This window comes from Cervus canadensis, chromosome 33 (assembly GCF_019320065.1).
Source record: "Cervus canadensis isolate Bull #8, Minnesota chromosome 33, ASM1932006v1, whole genome shotgun sequence".
NCBI lineage: Eukaryota > Metazoa > Chordata > Mammalia > Artiodactyla > Cervidae > Cervus > Cervus canadensis.
This window is the reverse complement of record NC_057418.1, coordinates 21,908,767-21,933,746: the sequence shown is the minus strand read 5'-3', so window position 1 is coordinate 21,933,746 and position 24,980 is coordinate 21,908,767. Positions and strand designations below refer to the sequence as shown.

General features: G+C 44.0%; 1 protein-coding gene across 1 annotated transcript in view; it reads left to right on the top strand.

The window, feature by feature from the left end:
• LOC122433976 (low-density lipoprotein receptor-related protein 11-like) overlaps nucleotides 1-24,980 on the top strand; it is a 34,526-nt gene that overhangs the window by 9,124 nt on the left and 422 nt on the right. Inside the window, exons 2-4 of the mRNA XM_043457099.1 lie at nucleotides 6,899-7,056; nucleotides 23,223-23,364; nucleotides 23,633-23,805. Of these exons, the coding sequence (XP_043313034.1) occupies nucleotides 6,899-7,056; nucleotides 23,223-23,364; nucleotides 23,633-23,805 (473 nt within the window). The remainder of the gene's footprint in view (nucleotides 1-6,898; nucleotides 7,057-23,222; nucleotides 23,365-23,632; nucleotides 23,806-24,980) is intronic.

The following is a 24,980-nucleotide window of genomic DNA, read 5'->3' as shown; positions in this document are numbered from 1 at the left end:
TAAGCCCGTGGTCACGTTCAAACCAGTTAATAATCGATAAGCCTGTGATTACATCCTGATAGATATGGGGGAAAATTTATGACCTGTCCGGAGACAGGGGTGATTATGGCATGTTTCCTCTTAGGCGATGAGTAACCTGGATGTGATCTTCAAGATTCCCCTGCCCAGAGGGGGTCTTATCCTTCCACTGTCATTCCCACAGGCGCTAAGCACAGAGTTCAGAGTCCACTGGAGAGGCAGCCGCGCACGCCCAGCAGGACAGGCCCTAGATGGAGTCCAGGCCTTATGGATTCCGTCTTCATTCCCCCTTCTTAGTGCTCTTAGTTTCCGTAAGGAGCATCATTCATTGAGATATATTGTACCTTAGCCCTCCTGCCACCCATATGAGAGAATGCTATCAACCTCTGGGTTGCAAAATTCACAAGGCATCATAGGAAGCAGGGCCCACAAAGCTGTATGATTAAGATTGCTATAACAATAGTTACAGTGGTTTTCCACCAGTCTCCCTTTACCCAGGAGAGGACTGAAGTCCAAAAGGGAATATTTTCATTAGACATGGCTTTTACCTGGTTTTTCATGTCATCTAAAGCAGTTGATACATTGTCAGATAAGTCAGGAATGTATACACAACATTCAACCTTAATTATAGCACAGGTCCCTCCTTGAGCAGCTGTGAGTATGTCCAAAGCCATTTTATTATGAATTACCACTTTTTCACTTGGATTTGTTCTTCATTTAAGGCTTGGATGGCTTCTGTTTTATCTAGGAGGGCCTGTTTGTGAAATTAGTCAAGGCCTCTACTTTAATCATAATATTTGTTGTCCCTATAGAGGGTACGAAAAAGGCAGCAATATACTCATACCATTGAAACACAGATCTTGTCCACCTAGAATGTAAATAAGGTAGATTTACTGGCCCTTGTTGTAGGTTAGGCTTTTGTTACACTGGCATTTATATCAAATGTAACCCCATGACCTGAGTCTATTGACTGTAGGTCTTACACCAAGACAGCAAGGAGAGGTTATGATTGACAAGAGAGAGGAAAGTCTCTTTTTGTCATGCCAGAAAAGAGCAGAGTGGTTTAAAATCTCCTTGGCAGAGCGGTGACACCCACCAAGGAAGTCCATCCATCACAGACAGAGGCATAACCCCACATACCCAGCAGTTGTAGGTGTTGTGGAAGTCCGCGTAAGAATGTGCCCATGAGATGAAAACATTGTCGGAAGTTAAATTCAAAATCACTTTGATGAGGCCAAGCAGCAGGAGTTGATTGTGCGGCTTCATCCTGAGGAGGGGCTCGTCCGGGATCTTCTTTTCCTTCTTCTTAAGGATGGTCTTAGTCTCTCGAGGGTCAGTGGGGTCCCTCTGTGCAGTCCACTCAGCGTTTTCTGGGCCTGCGTGGTATGCTGTCTTCACCCTCGTATGATGGATCCAAGGGTCAATACCTGCAACTTTAACTGCAGTAGGGGTAGTTAGAATAACATAAGGGCCCTTTCACCAAGGGGCTAGCAAATCATGTTTCTAATCTTTGACCCCTACTTGGTCACCAAGTGTAAACTCATGAATCTGTTCCCCAAGGGGGAACAGCACCCTTTCTTGTATGAACTTAGTTACCCGATTTATTACCTTACCCAGTTCCATCTGCTGTGAACTCCTATCCCCCCTTACCTGAGGCAAATTTGTTTACACCTGTTTTATTATGGGAGGAGGCCTCCCATACACAATTTCATATGGAGAATAGCCTTGGGTCTGTGGGGTCATCCTGAGTCTGAGCAGAGCCATCAGAAGCAAGTCCACCCAGGAGCAGTCAGTCTCTATGATCCACTTGGAGAGTCTCTTTAGTGTCCGGTTGGTTCATTCCACCATCTCAGAACTCTGGGCCTATATGCAGTGTGCAGTTTCCATTTGATGTTTAAAGTTTTGCTTACTTGTTGTACTAAATCAGCTACAAAAGCCGGGCCATTGCCTGGTCCAATGGTGGTAGGAAATCCAAATCTGGGAACTATTTCCCTAAGCAGGCACCGGGCTTCTTCTGATGTTCTTTCAGTCCAGGTAGGAAAAGCTTTTGCCCATCTCAGGAAAGTACATACCATGACCAGCAGGTAATGGTAGTGTCGGTGAGGTTTCACTTCAGTGAAGTCCACTCCCAGGTGTTCAAGAGGCAGTGTGCCTTTCAGCTGAATACCCGGAGGTTTTTGTCTGAATACCCGAGAGGCAGCATTAACCTCTGAGCAGGCAGCATGGCCTAGGTGGGTCGCTTGGTGTGTTTGGCTCACCAGAGTGTGTGCCAGCTCCTCCGGTACCAATAATTTGCCACTTGGCAATTCCCACCATCTCTTTTCAGTCTTGATGGCCCCTTCCGCTCTGGCTAACCTGACAGCCGTTGTCCCTGTTTTATCAGGCTAGTGCCATCAGTATATAGGACCCAATTAGGGTCTGGAACCTTAAGCCCGTCTTTAAAACAAACCCCAGATACCTTACCTCCTCTTTGTAGATCTGTTTCTTTTTCTTCTACACCGGGTAACCTGCTTCCATCAACAGCTGGAGCAGTGCATTTGTCCCTTTCCAGAATGTTTCCTTGGTCTCAGGCAGCCAGCAGCAGGTCATCCCCATATTGTAGGAGCTGACATCCATACTCTTCCAGATGGAATCAGTCCAGGTCAGAAGCCAAGGCTTCCCCAAAGATGGCTGGGGAGTTTTTAAACCCTTGTGGGGGAGTCCAGATGAGCTGTTGTTTGGTGCTCCCGACTGGATCTTCCCATTCAAAGGCAAAGGGGCTGTGACACTGGGGCAAGGCTTATGCAGAAGGCATCCTTGAGATCTAGGCAAGTGTAAACTTTAGTCCTCAGTGGGAGGAGGCTAAGTAAGGTATAGGAGTTTGGAACAGTGAGGTGTAAAGTCACAGTAGCCTGGTTGACTAGCCTGAGATCTTGTTCAGGCCTATAGTCCTGTCCTCCTTCCTTTTTGACTGGCAGGATTGGCATATTCCAAGCCGACTGGCACTCTACGAGAATGCCTGCTTGTTTCAATCTATTGATGTGGGGCAGTATGCCAGCCCAGGCCTCTATCGGTAGCGGGGTCTAGTTTGAGTTCTGTTATCACTGGGGCGTGATGTTTAGCCATACTGGGGGGAGGGGGGGTTGCCTTCCACCCAGACCTCAGGGAATAATTGAGTTAGCTCTCTCATGCGCTTTTGGCCCACCCAGTTCTGCCTTCAGAGGCTCATGCAACCTCCACTCACCTTGGGGGGAGGCGGGTATTGAGAGAGAGGGCAAATAAGCCATAGAGTCCATCCAGAAGGTAGGCTTCTCCTCAGGGGAGAAAGTCACTTGTGCTCTTAGTTTGGAGAGCAAGTCTCTTCCCAACAGGGGTACTGGGCACTCAGGAATGCAGAGGAATTCATGAATCACTTGGTGCCCCCCCATCTGACGTTTTCTGGGCTGGCAAAATGATTTAATCATCTCTTCTCCCGATACCCCAGTTACAGCGGTAGTCTTTCTGGACAGCGGTGCCACAGGTTTTGCTACTACCGACAGTTCTGCTCCTGTATCCACCACAAAGTCAATGTTTTGGTCCCCCACTTTTAAGGTTACCATGGGCTCTCGGGGACCTGATATCTCTGAGCCCTGGCAGCCCTAGTTAATTTCCAAGTCAGCAAGCCCCACAACTGCGGGAGCTTCCTCTTCCTTCCTTGCCTTAAGACATTCATTCTTCCAGTGGCCAAAACCTCGGCACCGGGCACACTGGTTTGGCTGTAACGGGCCCAGGGCCTCCCTTTGGGACTGGCTGAAGGGCTGTCCTTTCCCTGGGGCAGATGAGGTGTTCTGGAGGGCTCGAGATAGACTTTCCCAGAGCAGCAGCTAGCACTGTCAATCTCTTGTCTGTTCTCTTTCATTCCCTGTGACTCTCTGGCAGAGCACAGTCTCTGCCTAATTCCAACGTCTCCCTCCCCTTCTTGTCAGTACTCACCGGGAGAGGCGGGTATAGCTTGGGCAGTTCGGTTGGAGCTGGATCTGGGAAGTGTTGGCCAGAGGCTTCTGTCACCGGGATCGGGATCAAGCCTGCCAAAACGGTGGCTCTACGAACTCTGGGAGAGCTGGCGGAAGAGCAGCGGCTGCTGCAGGAACTTCACCTGGCCCTGGATCGGGCATTAAGGTGGCCTCCATTCCTGGTGGAGCACTGGGAGGCAGGCACATCATTATCCAGCATGGGGGAGGGGTCAGGTCATCCCCGTCCAAATCGTGTAGAATTTCCTTTTTTATCATCAGTCAATTTTTGTGCCATTAATATTTTTCCCTTTCCCTTCTGGATACAGAACCTTGTCCAAGTAGAAGGGTCTCAAGCTAACCCTAGCCATGAGTCAATAGATGGATATTGATCCAGGTGTCCTGGCTCTCCTGTGACTACTGTATAGACTGCTTCCACTATTTTTGAGTTCATGGTGTTCTCTGGTGGCCATCCTACTCCCATAGGGGGCCATTCAACCTCACAGAGTATGTGGAGAGTAGGCTTCTCCTACTCACAGAGTAGGCTTCATCTTCACCCCATAGTCTCCTCCTAATCCCTTCTTTAAATTTTTAATCATGCACTCCAATACAGTTGCCTTAGATTCACTTCCCCCCATCTTGCTTACCTTCTCGGACCTTCTTCTACGTTTCCTTTTCGTTCTGTCTACAAAGTTCTCAGTACCCTATGTACTTCTGATATTTCCACTCCGTGACACTTAAATTGCCATTCTGCCTCCTTCCTAATTGGGGTGAGAAGAGCCTTACCTGCCAGATCCCAGAGGGAGAAGGGGGATCGGCGTGTCTTCACCCGCCGGTCAGCACAGCTGAACCAGAACATCACATGGTCCAAGTCTGTTCTGCCTTGGTGGGCTTGATCAGGTGCGGATGAAAACACAGGTGGGTTAAATAGCCCATGTCCCAGGCCATCTCCGGAAAAGCCAATTCATACTCACTTCTGTATCCCCCTCCTTCTAGCCTAACAATTCCGAGGGGGTCAAGAATTTCACAGCAGACAGGACACCTCCTGGGGGAGGGCAGAATACGAGCATACAAGGACCAGTTTCCTATCCTAAAAATCCCCTGGTGATCTCTTGGTAATAATTTTCCCTGAGACGGCGTGGACACACTTCCTTAATGACCTTCACAGATTTTCTTCCTAAACCCTAGCACGCTCGTCGACCTGTGTACCAAGCAACCGCTGCTGCCTGCCTATTCCAGGCTCCTGTGGGTCCCCGGTCCTTCTAGTCCCTCCCAGGGGGGTGATCAGGCCCCCTCTTCCACCCAGCCGGGTGGGTTCCTCCTCACCTGAGCACTCAGTTCCCTGCTGCCGTTCACTATCTGCCAAAGCAAAGAAACCGGGCTTTGAAAGGCTGAATTCTTCCAGAGGGGCGAGGCGCCTTCCCCCCTCTAGGAGATTCAAGCCACAAAGCCTTGGGGTGGCCTCAAGTGAGCCCTGTCTCCTCAAAGTGAGGAGTTTCCCGGCCCATGCACCAAATGTTATAGCCATGCTTTCCGGGAAACAGACTCACCCGGAAGGACAATGCAGATAGTGGAGTGCAGTTTATTACGCCGGCGGGTCCAAGGCAGAGTCTCCTCTTAGCCAAGGACCCTGACCAGCATTTGTGAAAATCTTTTATACCCCATGTGTACGTGTCCAACCACCACCCCAATTTCCTTGAGACTTACATAAACAAAGGAAGGGCAAATACAACTACAATAACCCCATCATTCACATGTTATGTGTTCAAACAGTTAATAATCAATAAGCCCGCAGTTACATTCCAAACAGTTAATAATCAGTAAGCCCGTGGTCACGTTCAAACCAGTTAATAATCGATAAGCCTGTGATTACATCCTGATAGATATGGGGAAAAATTTATGACCTGTCCTGAGACAGGGGTGATTATGGTATGTTTCCTCATAGGCAATGAGTAACCTGGATGTGATCTTCAAGATTCCCCTGCCCAGAGGGGGTCTTATCCTTCCATTGTCATTCCCATAGGCGTTAAGCACAGAGTTCAGAGTCCACTGGAGAGGTGGCCGTGCACGCCCAGCACGGACAGGCCTGAGATGGAGTCCAGGCCTTATGAATTCCTTCTTCAAGAGGAGGAAGAGATAGTGTATGCCAACAAGGATGTATTACAAAAGCCTGCAGAGTTTTTTCCCAGCTAAATTACTGTTTCTGGGACTTCCCGGGTTGCCCAGTGGTTAGGACTTCACCTTCCAGTGCGGCGGTGGGGCCGGGGGGGTGCAGGTTTGATCCTTGGTTGGGGAGCTAAGATCCGACATGCCTCATGGCCAAAAAACCAAAACATGAAACAGAAGAAATACTGTAATAAATTCAATGGAGACTTTAACAATGGTCCACATCAAAAAAGAAATTACTAAGCTTCATCAAAATATATGTGGATATGCATAAGTTTACTAATAAGATGCTTAAATCAAGTAAAATATCCACAATTCTGATCTTAAGAATGTTTTCTGTATCTGATGGCGTTTATCAACCATCCCTGGAGCAGCTGTTAATCATGTTTAATATTTAGTGGACACAGTGAAACTTACCATGAAGGAGAAAAGCTAAATATCAGTACACACTTGTTTGCTATTAATATTTTAGGATATCTCAAATTCTGTGTCAGCTTCCCTTATAAAAACTAGTAAGAAGCTGTGAACATCTATTTTCCTAGATGAAAATTAGATTCCAAGAATTTCTATGTGAATTTTATGTGAATCCAAGAACTTGCCTTAACTTTCCAGATTTAATTTATTGCAATGAAAATAAGAAAATAATTTTCAGTTGCTATACATCCTCTTGGCAAAAATACCTCTCATAATAAATGAGAAAAAATAGGGAATCATCTCGCTTATGAATTATTTATTTTCTTTCACAGAAAAGGACGAGCCTCCACTCAGCAAGGCAGGGCAGGATGTGGTTTTGCATCTGCCCACAGATGGCGTGATTCTGGATGGCCGAGAAAGCACAGATGACCACGCCATCGTCCAGTATGAGTGGACACTGCTGCAAGGTGACCCGACAGTGGACATGAAGGTAATTCATGTTGTAATTGTAAAGAAAACTAATGTTTCAGCAAAATGATCTTTCTACTTACTTTCCCCGAATGTCTGTAAAGTGGCAGAAGTGTAAAATGAAGAAAGCATAAAAATGATTGTTGAAAAAAAAAAAAATGATTGTTGAAAAGGTGTCTTATTATATGAATTTACTTTTCCTCTGAGTAAACAGTGATCCTGACCATGTGTTTTGTTCTTATTTTATTTATTTATTTATTTATTTATTTTTGGCCACACCGTTCAGCTTGTGGGATCTTAGCTTCCCAACCAGGGATGGAACCCGGGCCCTGGCCCACCAGGGAAGACCCTGGCCATGTGTTTTAAAGCTTACCTTCATTCTTGCTTTTTTGTCGACTTCTCCAGTGCACATAAAAGCTGCTTCAAGGGAAAAGACTCATGCTTTGTTTTGTTGACTCAGAATAAAACATGTTTTTAAAACATTTAAGAAATGTTAAAAGCATTATATGTTTTCCTTTTTTCTTTGTTTCAGTTCGGAGCCCAAGCAGAAATTATGAAAAATACAAAAGAGCATAAAGGGGAAAACAACAACAAAATGAACTTACTCTTCATAGGATCCAGAAAGCAAGCGTCTCACTTAGCATTAGGCCTACCTGAGTTAGTTGAGTTAATTAAGTGAGGGGAGTTTGATATCAAAGGCTCCTAATCAAGTGCTCCTCACTGATTTTCATAAGGCTTACCTGCGCTGGAATTGCAGCCGATGGGAATGAGCCTCTTGTCCACTGGCTACCTACCCTCAGTTAAGATGTAACTGACATGCAACATTATATCAGTTTCAGATGTAGGACATAGTGACTTGATATACGTATATATTGTGACATGATCATCACAGTAAGTCTAGTTAACATCTGTCACCACACAAAGTTGTAAGTTTTTTTCTTGTGGTAACAACTGTTATGATTTACTCTCTTAGTAACTTTCAAATATGAGACAGTGTTGTTGACTAAAATCACCATGCTGTATATTACATCCCACGACTTATTTATTTTCTAACCGGAAATGTATACCTTTTGAATCCTTGCACCTAGCCCTACCCCATGCCTCTGGCAACCACCAGTCTGTTCTCTATATCTCTGAGCTTGGTTTGGGCTTTTTTATTGGTTTTAGATTCCATGGAAGTGTGAGATCATACAGTATTTAATTTTTCTGTCTGGTTTATTTCACTTACCATAATGACCTCAAGGACCATCCATGTTTTTGCAAATGGCAAGATGTCCTTCTTTTTGTATTCCGTATTTTCTTTATGCTTTTATCAGTTGATGGACGTTTACCTTGTTTCCATATCTTGGCTATCATTAAGTAACACTGCAGTGCATATGGGGTGCATATATCTTTTTAAAACTTTATTTATTGTATTTTTGGCTGCTCTGGGTCTTCCTCGCTGTGCACGGGCTTCCTCTAGCTGTGGCAAGCAGGGGCTGCTCTCTAGTTTCGGCGCAAGGGTGCTCCTTGCAGGGGCTTCTCTTGTTGTGGAGCGCAGGCTCTAGAGTACCCGGCTTCAGTAGTTGCGGGGTGGGCTCAGTTTGTGGCCGCATGGCACGTGGAATTGTCCTGGACCAAGGATCGAATCCTCGTCCCCTGCATGGCAGGCAGATTCTTAACCACTGGACCACCAGGGAAGTCCTATATGTCTTTTCAAGTTAGTGTTTTTGTTTCCTTCAGATAAATACCCAGACATTGAATCGCTGTATCAACAGCATCTACAGTTGTTAGGAAAGTGACTTTTTGTTTTTTTTTTCCTGCCGAGCCTCTTTGTAGATAAGAGTATTTTCTGGCTTAGGCAGATAAACTTCATCCAAATCACTCCAGTCAGAGAAGGTGGAGAAAAATCTGTGTTGGTTTGCCAGGGTTGCCATAGCAGAGTACCACCGACTGGATGGCTTAAACAATGCATTTCTCACAGTCCTAGAGGCTGGAAGTCCAAGGTCAAGGTGTCAGCAGTTCTGCTTTATTCTAAGGCCTCTCTCCTTGGCTTGCAGGCAGCTGTCTTCTCTTTCCTACATGTTCACAGTCTCTTCCCACTGTGAGGAAACACTGATTTCTGTTCTCTTAGGATGAAAACAAGAACAGTAATCAGCTAGCCCCTGGAGACTGATACAAGCACGTTGACTTATCCAAAGACTACACAGTCTTAGATTTGGACCAGACCTTCGACCAGCATCTTACCCAGTCTCCTATCCATACAAGAGCCCCTGCTTTCGCCTCCCTTCTAGTGGTCATCCAGTCTGCCTGGTATTTCCACAAATGAAAGCTCGCTAGTTCGCATCATGTCCTGTGACATCTTTAATCAGCTCTCATTACTGGGCCAATAGGATGTGCCTCCCTGTTATTTCAATGCATCTATATTGGGTCTTCCTTTTGGAAAAGCACTGAACTCATCTTATTTCTATGCAGCAGCAATTAAACTTTGTTGTTGTTTTTTATGAATGTCACCACTGAAAATGGTCTTCTCAGAACTCAACACTCCCAGTTCTTATAACATTCCTCATATGAATTGGCTCTTAGACTGTCCACCATCCAGCCTTTTTTAGATTTTCTCAGGTTCATCCATGCCCCTCTTAAAATCTGACCCCCCCCAACTGAACCCCATACTTAAACTGTGGTTCTTCCTGACAGACTATTACCTCCTGTGATCCAGGCATTGTCTCACTTCTATTAATGAAGATTCATTTACATAAACTATTTTAGTATCTGCTTCTCACTATAGGTTCATGTTGAGCTTTCCATCAGAAACTACAAATATGCATGCTGAGTCACGTCCAGCTCTTTGTGACACCACAGACTGTAACCCACCAGGCTCCTCTGTCCATGGGATTTTCTGAGCAAATGTTGGAGTGGGTTGCCATTTCCAGGGTAGGTTCATGTTGAGCTTTCCAGTAGAAGGAACACCTAAAGCCTACTTTATCTTTCCACACAAATTGCCATCTTGAGGTCTCCCCCATTCTATGTTTGTGTAATTGATTTATTGAACCTGACTGCAAGGCCATATGTTTATCCTTTTTATACTTCAGTGTAGTTTTCAACTACAACAGAAATAATTTTTGAACTTTGAGTATCATCCATTATATTGGGCTTGGCAAAAAAGTTTGTTCATGTCTGGCTGAGTCCCTTCACTGGTCAGCTGAAACTATCACATTGTTAACTGGCTAATTACCCCAATACTAAATTAAAAGTTTAAAAAAATTTTTTGTTTGGGTTTTTCTGTAAGATGTTAAACCTGATGAAAAACTCAAATGAACATTTTGCCAACCCAGTGTTTATTATTCTTCTGTGCACTGTGTCAGCTGCAAAATTAATACATTTTTACTGAAATTTCTGAGAATTAAGATTGATCAGAGGGCTTCCCTGGTAGCTCAGATGGCGAAGAATCTGCCTGCAGTGCAGGAGACCCAGGTTCAATCCCTGGGTCAGGAAGATCCCTTGGAGAAGGGAAGGACAACCCACTCCCACATTCTTGCCTGGAGAATTGCATGGACAGACCATGGGGTCGCAGAATTGTACACAACTGAGTGACTAACACTTTTCACTTTTACTTTCAAGATTGATCAGAAAAGGTGCATGAACAAGCCACTGATCAGACCTCTGTGAGAGTTACAGCACTCATGGATATATTTGTTCAAGCAATTGCAAATCTGTCTCTATGATCACCTAGATTTTCACACTTGCTATGAAAAGCTTTATTCTGTAGATTATGAATTGTGTGTATGAATGCTAAATAAAAATAATGCTTATGATTCAGTATTAAATTTACTGAAGGTGTTTATAAAGAAGTAACAAAATTAGGCTTTTAAGGCTGACTGAAGAGGAAAATGTGTGGGGCTTCCCTGGCAGTCCAGTGCTTAAGACTCTGCACTTCCACTGCAGGAGGTGGGGATTCCATCTCTGGTCAGGAGAACTAAGGAAAGAAAAAAGAGGAAATTGTGGACCAATTCCCCAGCCCAGTTATAACAGTGATAGCACATAGACCTAAAACTATAAAGCCACCATCTAGCAACAAATCCTGCAATAGGGGAGCGATTTGCTCTCAAACTGCAACTGTCTTATAGTGGTTATTAATAATTATTTATAAATAATTTTATTTAAATATATTATATATAAATATAATAATATATTAATAATTTTATTAATTTATATAATAAATTGTTTATATAATTTATATAATATAATTTAATACAATTAAATTATTTTATAATTAATAACATAATTAAATTAATTATATAATTATAAAATATAAATTATAATATGGTTTATAATAATCAGTTATGAATATAATATATTGATAATATTAATATATCACATAATAAGTATAATAAGTATATTATATATAAATAATATATAAATATATCTTATGTTTCATATCATAATACTAATTAATATAATTATTATTTTATTATTATCATTACATTATTATATATTATAACATATTATTATAATATATTAATATATTTATAAATAATTATATATTTTTATATTTTATATTTTATATATGTATTATATATTAATATAAATATAATATATATTATGTATTAATATACTGTATATATAATATAATGTATTATGTATATTATTTTATATATGTATATATATTTATATATGTATAGAATATGTTTATGTATATATATTTATATATGTATATAAATATGTTTATGTATATATATGTGTGTGTGTGATATGTATATATACATATATAAATAGATATAAATATATAATATATATTATGTTTATATACTATATAAATATATACTAATATATTAATATATTGATATTTATAATTATATATTATGTATAAATATATAAGTATTTATATAATATTAATATATAATATATAATATTTTATATATTATTATAATGTATATTATATATAATATAATATAGGTATTATATATTGTATTTTATTATATATATTATATATATTCATGAGACATTCACGAATGCCCTCAAAGTTAACTCAACTCTCATTGGTCAGGCTTTCCGCTGAGTGCCTATCCCAACCCCTTCTTGAGCCCTCCCCTCTCCTCTCTTCATTATCTGCAGAATCCTCACCCCCTTCTCTCATCTTCCATGGTGCACTAGTCAACCTCACTTTGTTTTGCAATATTTTATGACCAGTTTCTAAGACCTATCCTTTCATATCCAAATCACCCATTCAGGTCTCCAAAAAACAAAAATAAATGAGGTTCTCCATCTTAAGAAGAATTATGCTGCCACCTTAATTATGGTAAAATTAATAGCTAACCTTATTTTAGCATCTAGGGTGTGTCCAGTATTGTTCTCAGCACTTTAAATCGACTAAGCATCAGGAAAAGCTCATGTTCTTATGGAAAAGCTCATATGGTTTCCTCATTTGTGAAGGAAGTGAGTAAGAGATGACCGGCCATGACCAGGAGGATCTGTTTGTTTTGTTTTGTGCTTTGGCTGACCCATGTGGCTTTCAGGATCTTAGTCCCCTGACCAGGGATTAGACCCAGGCCACAGCCGTAAATGTGCCAAGCCCTAACCGCCGGACCACTAGGGAATTCCCAAGAGATTTCTGATTTTAAAGTCACATATTTTCTGCGCTCTAACAGGATATTCTACATCCATTTAACTGAATAGTATTCTGTAACACATTCTCAAATGTAAGAAGACACTTTTTTCAGATAGTCTATTATATGTTGCTGAGTTTCATGACTATTTAATGTAATACGTTAAATCTGAAGTCAGAATGTAAAATATGATACAGAGTATGACAATGTTCAGGGAGATTTGAAATTCATAAATCTGTAGATTGATTTCCATTCATCAGATGTGGAAAATTGAGCTAAACTGTCTTAAAATACCATGTGTGAAAGTAGTCGCTCGGTCGTGTCTGACTCTTTGTGACCCCATGGACTGTAGCCCGCCAGGCTGTCTGTCCATGTGGATTCTTCAGGAAGAATACTGGAGTGGGTTGCTATTCCCTTCTCCAGGGAATCTTCCCCACCCGTGTCTCCTGAATTGGAGGTGGAGCCATATGTAACGGAAGCCTACTAAAGGATGGATATTGTTTACACTAATAACTTCATTATTAACTTAAAACCAGTTGCACACAGGTGTGTCTGCTATAAATAATTAATTTTTACAAACAGATAGGTGTATTATCATTGAAACATGTTTGGGAAGTGGAAATAATAATTACACCAGGACCAGAGATACACTGAGACTGTCTTGAGCAAACAGATACATGGGTCCCTCTTGATAAAACTCAAGTTTTGTGAGACTGAATGATTGGTCTCCTCATTAATCTCATTTTTAGATCCCCTTAAATGAATTAAAATAGTATTTTAAAACTGAGGCTTAGAGAAAAGGTTTTCTGGGAAAGGAACATAAATAGAAGAACACTGACTTTTTATCCTAGGGGAAAGAGAACGCAAAATAAATGTTGAATTTCAAGTTGCCTTATGTCTTATGTAGGAGATGTTTTGTGGTTTACCCCTCCTCAGTCAGATTCCCTGGGATATAATCTGGGTCAATACTGAAAATGACCACAAAAGAAACGAATCATGTATATTAAGGAGAGTATTAAAAAACATATTGAAAGACTTTCTAAACATTTAGTTAGCAGGGTTTTTAAGGCAGCCGGGGTTGTTTAACCAATACACAAAGTTCCAGAGAACCCATGTGATCTTTGAAGAGTAAAGGCTATTAATAACTATATCTGTCTTCTGTTTTTCATTTATGTTTGTTGATAACAGGTCAAGAAAACATATAAAATATATACTATCAGAACAGAATTTATAAGGATTATGAAGGATTCCTTTAGAGTTATTTTCAATGAGGGACCGAGTGATGAATGGAATAGGAATTTCAATCGTCTGGATGCTGCCAGGATTTCTCCCCCTTCCTCTTTCCCTCCCCTCACTCCTCTCTTCCTTCCTCCATTTCTTCTTCCTTCTCTCCTTCCTCTTCCTTCTCATCTTTCTTTCTTCCTTTATTAATATTTTTTCCCTTTATCTCCTGAAGCCTAGAACTATATATACCTTATACTCACTAGGATGCTAACACTCACTGATTGATCTTTTTATTTAAAAAAAAAAAAAAAAAAGATTGACTATTTTGCTAACCTTTTAAAAACTTCCGTTTTAACCCTCAAATTTTTATCATCCTTCCTAGCAAGATGAGCAGGTCAGCATTGTCCCACACTCTGGCCTCACACTGATGTTAGGAAGGGCCGCTAAGAGCTATCTAACAATTACTTTGCATCTCATCAAAGGAGCTCCTAGACACATATCACCTATTGTTTTTTCTTGGCTACTGGACAATATCTTGTCTTCATGAAACAAACTGTAAATCCCTTTAATAAAAGTTACCCTAGATATTCTAGGCCACGGGGTAGGGGTAGAGAAGTGTAGTAGGCTTTCTAAATTTTAAAAAGAGAAAGGATATTAATAACTGAGAAAGCTTCCTATCACATTTCAACTATTTCCTTCCTCCCTGAGTGATTCAACAACAGTGAATGAGAGAGAAAATCTAACACAGCCTCTGCTTGGCTTTGCTTTTTGAATCCTCGATTGGCCACTTCCCTGTGCCAGATGGGGTAACAAAAGCCCTCTTTCAAGGTATTGCCGTTGCATGAACAGGGACAGCCTTCCATGGCCCAAGGCTGGGCTCTTGTCTAACACTCGGGCAGAAACGTTCCAAGGAGACACGGGTGCTGACCAAGTAAGAGAACTCCCTGGGAGGGCGCCCGGGCGGAGAACAGCAGGATAAGGGGCGCCGGGAGAACTGCTCTGCCGCTTGGCGCACAGTCTTGGCCTTTACGGTGATGGGATTCGTTTCCAGGTTGTCTCTGGCCAATCATGCCGACTCACCGGCCCTTCCTGGTGGCGCACGCATTTCTCAGCCAAGATGGACTCCAGCGAGAAGGATTCTGGGAGGTTGGGAGGACATAGTGGTGAAGAACCTGCCTGCCAGTGCAGGAGGCATAGAGAGACACTGGTTGGATACCTGGGTCAGGAGGAGCCCCCGCAGGAGGGCATGGCAGCCCCTCTAGTGTTGTTGCCTGCAGATCCCAGGACAGAGGGGTAGGCAGGCTGCCGTCCGCGGGGTCACACAGAGTCGGAGACAACTGAAGTGACTTGGCGAGCGCGCGTGCACACACACACACACGGACACACACACGCACACGCACACACACACACACACACACACACACGGACACACACACGCACACGCACACACACACACACACAGTGGGACATGTGGACTGGCATCTGCTCTCTCCTTCTGACCTGTGCCGAATTCTCTCAGTTGGAGGTAGTTCAGTAGGTTCCACGTTCCTTACTACCGCAGGGTAACTCATGCAAGTGGTTACTGTGAACACGGCCAGAGTGAGTGGGCGGTTTTAGTCAGTGGTTCTCCTAACAGTATTACTGTGATGAAAGGAAATGCAAATGCAAATAAGACCCCTGGACCAGTGAGCAGCACAGAGTAAACAGTCAAAAAGCATGTTATTCTGTTTATTCTGAGATTGTCTTTCCTTCCATGGTATCCACGCGGTCTCTGGTAGCCCTGTCTTGCACCCAGACAGACTATGTTGGTGCCTGGGTAATGTTCTCTTAGAGATTCTCCCAAGGAACCCCAAATGCTTACTCCCTGTGTTCAACAGTGCCCAGAAGGCCTTTAACAGGGAACAAAACCTCATACCTCCAGTGCCTGTGGAGGAAATCCTCCAAACTCTGGTCTTGAGGTAGGAGATAGATGGACGCCCCACCTCATGCCCCCCACCCACACCCAAGGTGAGCGTTGGAGTTTGTTCCCTGTGGGCAGAAACTCCAAAATATCATAACGGGACCATCGAGAGAGGAGGCTGGGCCCCTGCTCAGATAAAAGATTAAAGACCACATATTACATATTTCTCATTCTCGAAATTAAGGAGACCCTCCTGACTAGAAAGCTCCTTGGAGGTCAAAAGGGGAGTGATGTCAAGTCTACCCATAGTCCTCTTTAGTGGAATCCATCTTGCCTGAGAGATGTGTGTGCACGCACGGGAGGATACTGAAATATTCTTAATACGGATTCTGAACCAGGCAAATCAAAATGATTGGCCAAAGGACACCCAAAGGAAGAAATGTCTCATAAAAGTGATTCAGACTGCCACTAGGGCCTGACTCTCTCTCTCTGAATCCGGCCCTGTGTCTGTCCACATATACTGTATTCTTTTTCCTCCTAATAAACACTTGTTTCACTACTTCCTGTCTTTGTGGGAGTTCTTTTCTGCCAAGCCAAAGGGCCAGGGCCTTGTACCTGACCTCTGGTCTAGTGTCTAGGATTCAGCTCTCACTGCCATGCCCCGACCACAGTCTCTGGAACCAAAGCCCCCAATTGCAGGTGGAAGCCACCCCAGATCAGTCTGGGTCAAAACAGTATGGTTTTTTCCCCCCTCCCCTTTCGGAGATACAGGATAATGTGTTTATTTCAGAATTACTTAAATTTAGTAACCTTAACAAACAGTGAGTTTGAAAGTAACAGTGACACTTTTGTAAGTCGCATTCAGGCCCTATTTGTATTGACTCAAGGAAACAGTTACAGTTCCACTGATTCATTTCCTGGGGACCACCAGTTTTCCACTGGTTTCCAGACACTCTCCCCAGCACCCCCCCACCCCCCCCCCACCCACACACACACACCCCTCTTGGAATCCAAGGATAATATGTTTCTTTTGGAATTACTTAACAGATTTGGTAAGTTTAGAAGTAACAATGGCACTTTTAAAGTCCCACACAGTCCCCTTTTGTAATCACCCAAGGAAACAGTTCTACTGATCCCTTTCCTGAGGACCATCATTTTCCCACTGGTTTCTGGACAGTGTTTCTCTCTCTCTCTTGTTTCTAAACAGGACTTTTTTGAAAAGTGCAGTTCTCTTTTTTTTAAGACATTTATTTTATGTGTGGGCTCCTCTTCCTGGCGGTGCTTGGGCGTCTCATTGCGGTGGCTCCTCTCGTTGCTGAGCATGGGCTCCAGGGTGTGCGGGCTTCAGTCGCTGATGTGTGTTCTCAGTAGTTGCAGCCTGCAGGCTCCAGACATGGGCTTAGTAGTTGTGGCACACAGGCCAAGTAGCTCTGAGACACGCAGGATCTCCCCAGACCAGGAATTGAACTCGTGTCCCTTGTATTGGCCCTGGAGAAGGGAATGGCATTCCACTCCAGTATTCTTGCTTGGAGAATCCCATGTACTGAGGAGCCTGGCAGTCTACAGTCCATGGGGTTGCAGAGTTGGATACGACTGAGCGACTAAGCACCCTTGCACTGGTAGGCAGATTCTTAACCACTGGATCATCAAGGAAGCCCCCCAGAAGTGCGGGTTTTGACACTGAAAAACCAGAGAATAGTGGTTTCCTGGGGGTGAGAGCAAAGACAGAAGGGGAAACAGAGAAGCAAAAAAAAAAAACACACCATTTGTCAGGGCACCAAAACAGATAGGGACCTCGGCAAAACTTCACCTACATTACTGCCTCTCAGCTATTTTATTCACCTGAAGATTTTAATAAAAGACAAAAAAAGTTATAGCAGCCCATAGGGCATTTTTGAGACACAGAAGATTATCAAGGCTGCAAATTTCCTAAGAAACATCTGGGGTTAAGTTGGTGCACATGTATGAATATTCCATGGTGGCTTTAAGGATTTCTTTGTATCTTATTTCAAGAATGAAGGGTGATATCAGTCAGTTAAAAAAAAAACAGAACCTACCCCCAGTGCACAGCAAATCCTAGGATTTACTGTCCCAATTAAATAGTAAGATACATGAGAGCATAATAGATGAATAATTCATACCTGTTTTGTTTCAAAGTTAACCTGGAGCCTTGAGGTAGACTACTCTTTAGGCATGGATTTTTTTTTTACACAGTAGCTCAAGGCCTTCATATTTAACTGCTTTTTTTTTTTTTTTTTTAGAAAAAGTACTTATTAGGAAAGGTTGAAAAATAATCTCCCTGGGGGGAAAAAAGCCCTCATGAAAAATAAATCTGAGTAAGCTGAGTTGTGAAAGTGCTACTCCAATAGCAGCAGGAGCTTTGAAGTCTCTTTCCTGTTCAGGAACACTCAACTTCCGAGACAATAAATTTATAGCACAATAAGCTTCCGGCATCACAAAATCTGCAGTCAATCTGGGCTTCCAGGTCCTCTTGCATTTAAACCCGACTTCCTGTCACTCTCCCTTCAAAGGTCGTGGCACTTCTATTTTGGGGTGGGTAGTGGGGTGAGGATGGGGGTGGGTGAGAGCTTTCAGAGGTTTTAAAGGACTTTGTGTGTGTGTGTGTGTGTGTGTGTGTGTAAGGAGTATGTGACTTTTTCAGGCCACAACAGGTAGCTGCTTTGTGCATGAGCTGTGGTTCAGGTCTTTCTAAGAAAATGATTCTGGAATAAGAACCCAGAAGGCTTAAAGCTCTGCTAACTGGGAGGTCGGAGTCTACAGTGACTCCGAGCATGGACTTTGGAATCATATGTTGTGTTGTGCTGGGCTCAGTCGCTCAGTCATGTCCAACTCTTTGTGGCCCCCATGGACTAGCCCAGCAGGCTCCTCTGTCCATGAGGATTCTCCAGGCAAGAATACTGGAGTGGGTGGCCATGCCCCCCTCCAGGGGATCTTCCCAACCCAGGGATCGAACCCAGGTCTCCCACATTGCAGGCAAATTCTTTACCATCTGAGCCACCAGGGAAGCCCAAGAATACTGGAGTGGGTAGCCTATCCCTCCTCCAGGGGATCTTCCCAACCCAGGGATCAAGCCCACATTGCCTGCGTCTCCTGCATTGGCAGGCAGACCCTTTATTTTGGGCTATGCTGAGTCTTCATGGCTGCACAAGGGCTTTCTGTAGTTGTGGCAAGTGAAGCCTGCTCTTCGTTGTGGTGCCCAGGCTTCTCACTGCAGCGGCTTCTCTCATCTTAGAGCATGGGCTCTAGGGCTCATGGGCTGCAGTAGTCACGGCGTAAGGGCCAGTTGCCCCGTGACAAATGGAATCTTCCCGGACCAGGGATTGAACCTGTGTACCCTGCATTGACAGGCAGATTCTTAACCACTGGACCACCAGAGACATCCCCATTTCCTCTATTGCTATGTCTGCATGTGTTTTTACACACTGTCAGCAGCTAACTTTGCTCAACCCCTTGGATTTTATATATTGCTTCCTCATGCCTCTAGCCCTACTTCTTAAGTTTGTAAGAAGAGGATTCTTCTCTGATTGGGCTGAGATAGAGGCAAAGAGTTGGACACGACTAAGCAACTACCACTTTCACTACTCTTTTTTTTACCAGGAAAATCCAGACAATTGAATTCATTTTGCTTCTTTTATGAAATTTTGGGTCATATCTGTGATGAAAAGTAAATAGAAAGAGGAACACGTAACTAAAAATCAGAACCTAAGCATGTTCACCTGAAATATCTAGACAATTGTATTAATAGCAGTATATGTTCTGGCCTCTGTTGGTCAGTTTAGCTGCCCCTGTGTCTCCTTCAGCCTGTGTGTGTGCTGGGAGATGGCATTGGATTACAACAAGGATCTTAATGGTGGCCTTCAAACCACTAACAGAGTTCTCGGTTTTGTAAGTTGACACGAGGCAGAAAGCTAGCATGCCTTTGGGTTCATTGGTTCAATAGAATTTCTTACTGAAATATTTTGTGTGATGTTATCTTGTCACTGCTTATGACAATATGCCCAATGCCTTATATACTTTAGAAGCAACTGTGGGGGTGAGGGGAATAGAGAGGTAGTACTCATTTTGTAACCAAGTGTTGTACTGATAATCATGTATGTATATATGTGCGGTATACAAACAAATGCAAATGTATGTTCCTTGCCACTAAATTATTATTTTAGGGAGGTGCAGTGGAGCCAGAACAACAGACTGAGTTATACATTGATTTAGCCAGAGGCCAACCATCAAAGCCTCTGTTACTACAGAACAGATATGGCAGAGATTAGAAGTTCTTTGTTTTATTAAAGGTAATGTACTTTTCAAGTTACAAATTGGGTGTGTTGTGGCACTTCCCAGTGGCTAAGACTCGGAGCTTCCAATGCATCAGGTGTGGTTGGATTCCTGGTTTGGGAATCCCAGATGCCCTGGGGCTTGACCAAGAAAAAACAAACAAAAATAGGATATGTTGCATATAATCTGTGTGTATGTCTGTGTGTGGTAAATCCTTCCCAGTGTCATAAATGTGAGGAGACATCTAGAAACACCTGGATGCTTGGAGGGAAATCATCTATCTTACAGTTCTATATAGTCTTATATTGATGTTGAGTAAAGATAACTTTTGTTACCTAAATAACTAAACTAAAAAGGGCCAGGGAGTTAAAAATACAGATTACTTTGTATAAAATAAATAAGCTACAAAGATGTATTATACAGGGCAGAGACTAGAACCAATATTTTATAGTAACTGTGAATGGAGTAGTTATTGACTCACTATGTTATACACCTTAAATTTATCTAATATTGTAAGTCAACTATACCTCAATTAAAAAGAAAAAGCACATGTCAAGCTATATCACAAAAGAGATTAAAAAATTAAATCAGGGACTTTCTTGGTGGTCCAATGATTAAAACTCTGCACTCCCAATGCAGGGCATTCAATTCCCGGTTAGGGAACTAAGATCACTAATGCCAAAAACAAAAAAAAAGCTTAAAGAAATAATCAAATCAAGTTAGTCTTTTTGCCTTTTATGGCTTAAAAACCTGAAAGAATTTTCTGTATCCAGGAAGTAAAACCACAGAGTGAAAAAAACAACGTGAAATGAGGAAATCCAAAAGTCAAAGTGTTTGCTTCCTTTTCTCTCTGGGTCTGGGAGACCAGGTGAAACAGCAAACTCTTTAAACAAATTGCTGCACAAGAAGGGGCAAGAAGCCTTTCGTAGAAGGATTTTCACAGGAGACTAACAGGAGCTTGTTGACTTTTGCAGTTATCAAAATAAATCTCACACAAAGTCCTTGGTATTAAGTTACTATACTTAGTTTCTGCTCACAGAGGAAAGGCCTGCAGGTGTGGACTGGTGCCAATTGCAAAGCCTTCTTGGGAGGCCCTTCAGGCAAGATCCACTCTCTGTTCGCAGTTGTCAGCATCTCCCTTTTCTGTTGGTGTCCAAACCCAGCGGCTCTCAGAGCTTTCCCATGGAAATAGTTGATCGTCATCACGCCTGTGGATAGCTAAAGTGCAAAATCTGACAGACCGATCCTTCCCCTCTAAGCAGATTTTTCAAACTCTATTTATCTGAAAAAGTTTTTGAGACAAACTTCTACATACCTCGGCTATGTTTGCTTGAGTTCTCTGGCCCCATAAGGGCCAGAGGGAAATTTGGGTCGTTAAAAACCGTATTAAGGGGCTTCCCAGGTGGCTCAGTAGTGAAGAATCTACCTGCCAATGCAGCAGACACAAGTTCGATCCCTGGTCTGGGGAGATCCCACACGCCATGCACCACGGCTCCTGAGCCTATGTTCGAGAGCCCCGGGGGAGCGATGTGCAGCTACTTAGCCCTCGAGCTGCAAGTACTGAAGCCCATGCGCCTTAGAGCCTTCGCAGGGAGAAGCCCGGGCACCACCTCTAGAGAAAAGCCTGAGTGGCAACAGAGACCCAGTTGTTGTTGTTGTTGTTTAGTGACTAAGTGGTGTCCGACTCTTTGCGACCTCACGGACTGCAGCACGCCAGGCTTCCCTGTCATTTGCTATCTCTCAAAGTTTGCTCAAACTCATATCCATCAAGTCAGTGATGCCACCCAACCATCTCATCCTCTGACCTCCCCTTCTCCTCCTGCCTTCAATCTTTCCCAGCATCAGGGTCTTTTCCAAGGAGTCAGCTCTTCACATCAGGTGGCCGCGAGAACCTCACAAACAGTACAAAAAGACGAGAAGACGACCCAGTTCAACCAATATATAAATAAAATTACTTTGAAAAACCATATTAATCCTGCCAAGTGAATAAGGACAACTAGAGCTGCGTTTAATAAAGAATATCAACTCTCTCTCTCTCTCTCTCTCTCTCTCTCACACACACACACACCCAAAAAAGAAAGAAAGCAAGCAGGGAAGGGATATTTCATTAGAAAAGATCAAAATTAGTGTGCACCCAGGTCTGGATCTGGATCCAGTCTTTCCTGCCTCAGAGAGGAGGTACCTTGGAAGGCCAGAGGGAGGCTTCAGAGCCCAGGTGGATGGACTGGCCCCTTAGAGGGGGGTGCTCTGTCCTTCCAGCCCCAGCATTGGGAAGAGGCTTCCCGGAGAAGGCCTGGCCCGCTGAGGTGTAGTTGGACACTGGCACGCTGCGGTTTGACATCCAGAAGCCCAGTACCTCACTCGCCTTCACAAAAATCTGACCAGGGCTTGGGTGAGGCTGATGTCTGTGTGGATGCCCCACCCAGCGCCCAGCCTCGATGCCTCCCTGGTCTCTTAAAATCCCCACTAACTTCATCTGGGCCTCACTCGGCGTCCCCCAGTCACAAGTGCACTGACTCCGTCCTCCCATCTACCTGGTGCACTCGGGGCAGCAAGCCCCCAGGCTGCTGGCCTTCGGCAGCCCTGGGTCTGTGCTCGGGCAGACCAGCTGGGGCGGAGGGCAGAGCCTCTCTCTCACACACCTTGCTTGAGGCTGCGGGGCTCCCGTCAGCACGCTCCGGTGTGGTCATCGCCCGCCCCTGAGTTCCCCTGCATTCCTGTCTAAGCCCCAAGAAGCAAAAAACAGTGGTGTCACCTGCTGCGTGGCTACTACCTGGCGCGGCCTGCCTGATTCCGAGCCAGAGTCGGAGAGAGCAAGAGTCTGCCCAGCCACCTCCTCCGGGCAGATCCGCCCTTCACCCCCTGCCTGGCCACCCGCTCCTCTTGGCTTAGCCGCGCCCCTGTGGCCACAGGGAGGGGTCATAATGACCCTTCCCTTGCAACCACGTGGGTGGGGGTGGGAGGGAAGTTTCCCAAAGAAAGGGGGTGTCAGGCCCCAAACCCACCGGAACTCAGGTCTCCTGGCCAGCCTGCCAAAATTGTGTGTGATCAGTATTCTGAGACCCAGGACCAGGAGTGGAGAAGGGGGTCACAGGACTGCTCCAAGGATGGCACTGATTTCCAGCTCAGGAGGACGTCAGATTCTATGCTTCGGGTTCTTAACTGTGACGTTTCCTGTCTGGGTATCAGGTGCCTCAGTCCGGAACCCTGAAGCTGTCCCACCTGCGGGAAGGAACATACACCCTTCAGTTGACAGTGGTGGACACTGCTGGGCAGAGGAGCTCCGACAACGTGTCAGTGACCGTGCTTCCCGTGGCCTTCTCCACAGGAGGTGAGAAGAAAGCCCTTCCCTCGCGTTCACGGTGGCCAGCAGAAGCCAGGCTGTGGATGGAAGGGTGGTGTTAAACTGGCATTTTAGGGGCTTCCCTGGTGTCCAGTGGTTGAGGCTTCATCTTCCAGGGCAGGGACTGCAGGTTCCATCCCTGGCCGGGGAGCTAAGATGCCCACAGTGCTTGAGGGCAAAACACCAAAACACAGAACAGAAGCAAGGATTTCCCTGGTGGCTCAGTCAGTGGTAGAGAATCCATCTGCCAATGCAGGGGACATGGGTTCTATCCCTGGTCTGGGAAGATTCCCACACGCGGCGGAGCAACTAAGTTGCGCCCAGGAGCCACATCCACCCAGCACACATGCAACAGCTACTGAAGCCTGCGTGCCCCAGAGTCCGTGCTCCACAGCAAGGGAGGCCGCTGCAATGCGGAGCCCTCACACTGTAGCTAGAGAAAAAGCCCGTGCAGCAGTGAAGACCTGGCCCAGTCAAAAAAAATAAAATTATTTTAAAAAACCACCAGAAGCAATATTGTAACAAATTCAACAAAAAACTTAAAAGGGTCCACATAAAAAAAAAATTGCCATTTTATATTCTAACTGTGCAATATAATGGGCCCTTCCATTTTATTTGTGGCTGTTGCTGAGTGGGAAAATCTTAACTAAAAATATGATTACAAAACTAGGCTCCACTATATTTCATGTTAAGCAACACTGCCGGAGTGGAACAGGGGAGCACTTCACACTCCAGGGATGAGAATAGACTGTGTGAGTCACAGGACCTTAGAGATGCCCCATCTTCCCTTGACTCAGTTTCATAAAAGACATCTGAGTTTCCCAGGAGAAGGTGGGGACCACCCTCCTGTTTAAAGGAGGGTGGGCTAGTTGATATTATGTTCAAAGAATGCAGCTAAGAGGTAGATTTAAAACAAATTTAAAAAAATAATAAAACAAATTAAAACACGTACAGTGCATGTGTCAATTTCAAAGGACTGTTGGAAACTTTTCATGGACACTTTACAGAGAAGCACAGACACGTTGATAACATAGCTCGACATATACACAATGGTTCCCACATCCTGCTGCTCAGTGTAAGCTCATTTCTCTCAATTTATCTGTTTCTTGCTGTCCCAAACATCTACAGTTCTAAGATTAGCTCATTAAGTTTAAAAAAAAATGTACATGGAACTTGGCAGCACTAAAGCTATAGAGGTTTTGCAGAGATCGTGTGTGTGTGTGTGTGTGTCTAGAGTCCTGTGGCTCGGTCGGGGGATACTTTCTCGGCATCTGCCCTGAATGGTAACTGTGTGCAAGGAAGCGAGCATGGGTGCTGAGTTTCACAGACCTGACCCCGGCCCTGATTAGTGACCCTTCACTAATCCTGGCTCTAGCAAACTTGTAGACTGTCTCCTATATCCTTGAGTCCTCCATATTTGGATTGTAATCAAGCGAGCAGTCAGGAGAAAGAATAAAATCATTGGATTTGCTTGTACTTTGGCTGACCTTGTCTTCCATCAAAGAGATGGGTCTGTGTACATATTAGAAATGAAGGAAGGAGACTTTAGAATTCTAAGAACTCTGCCACCTTGGTAATTTGCCTTCCACAAAGAAACAGTGCTA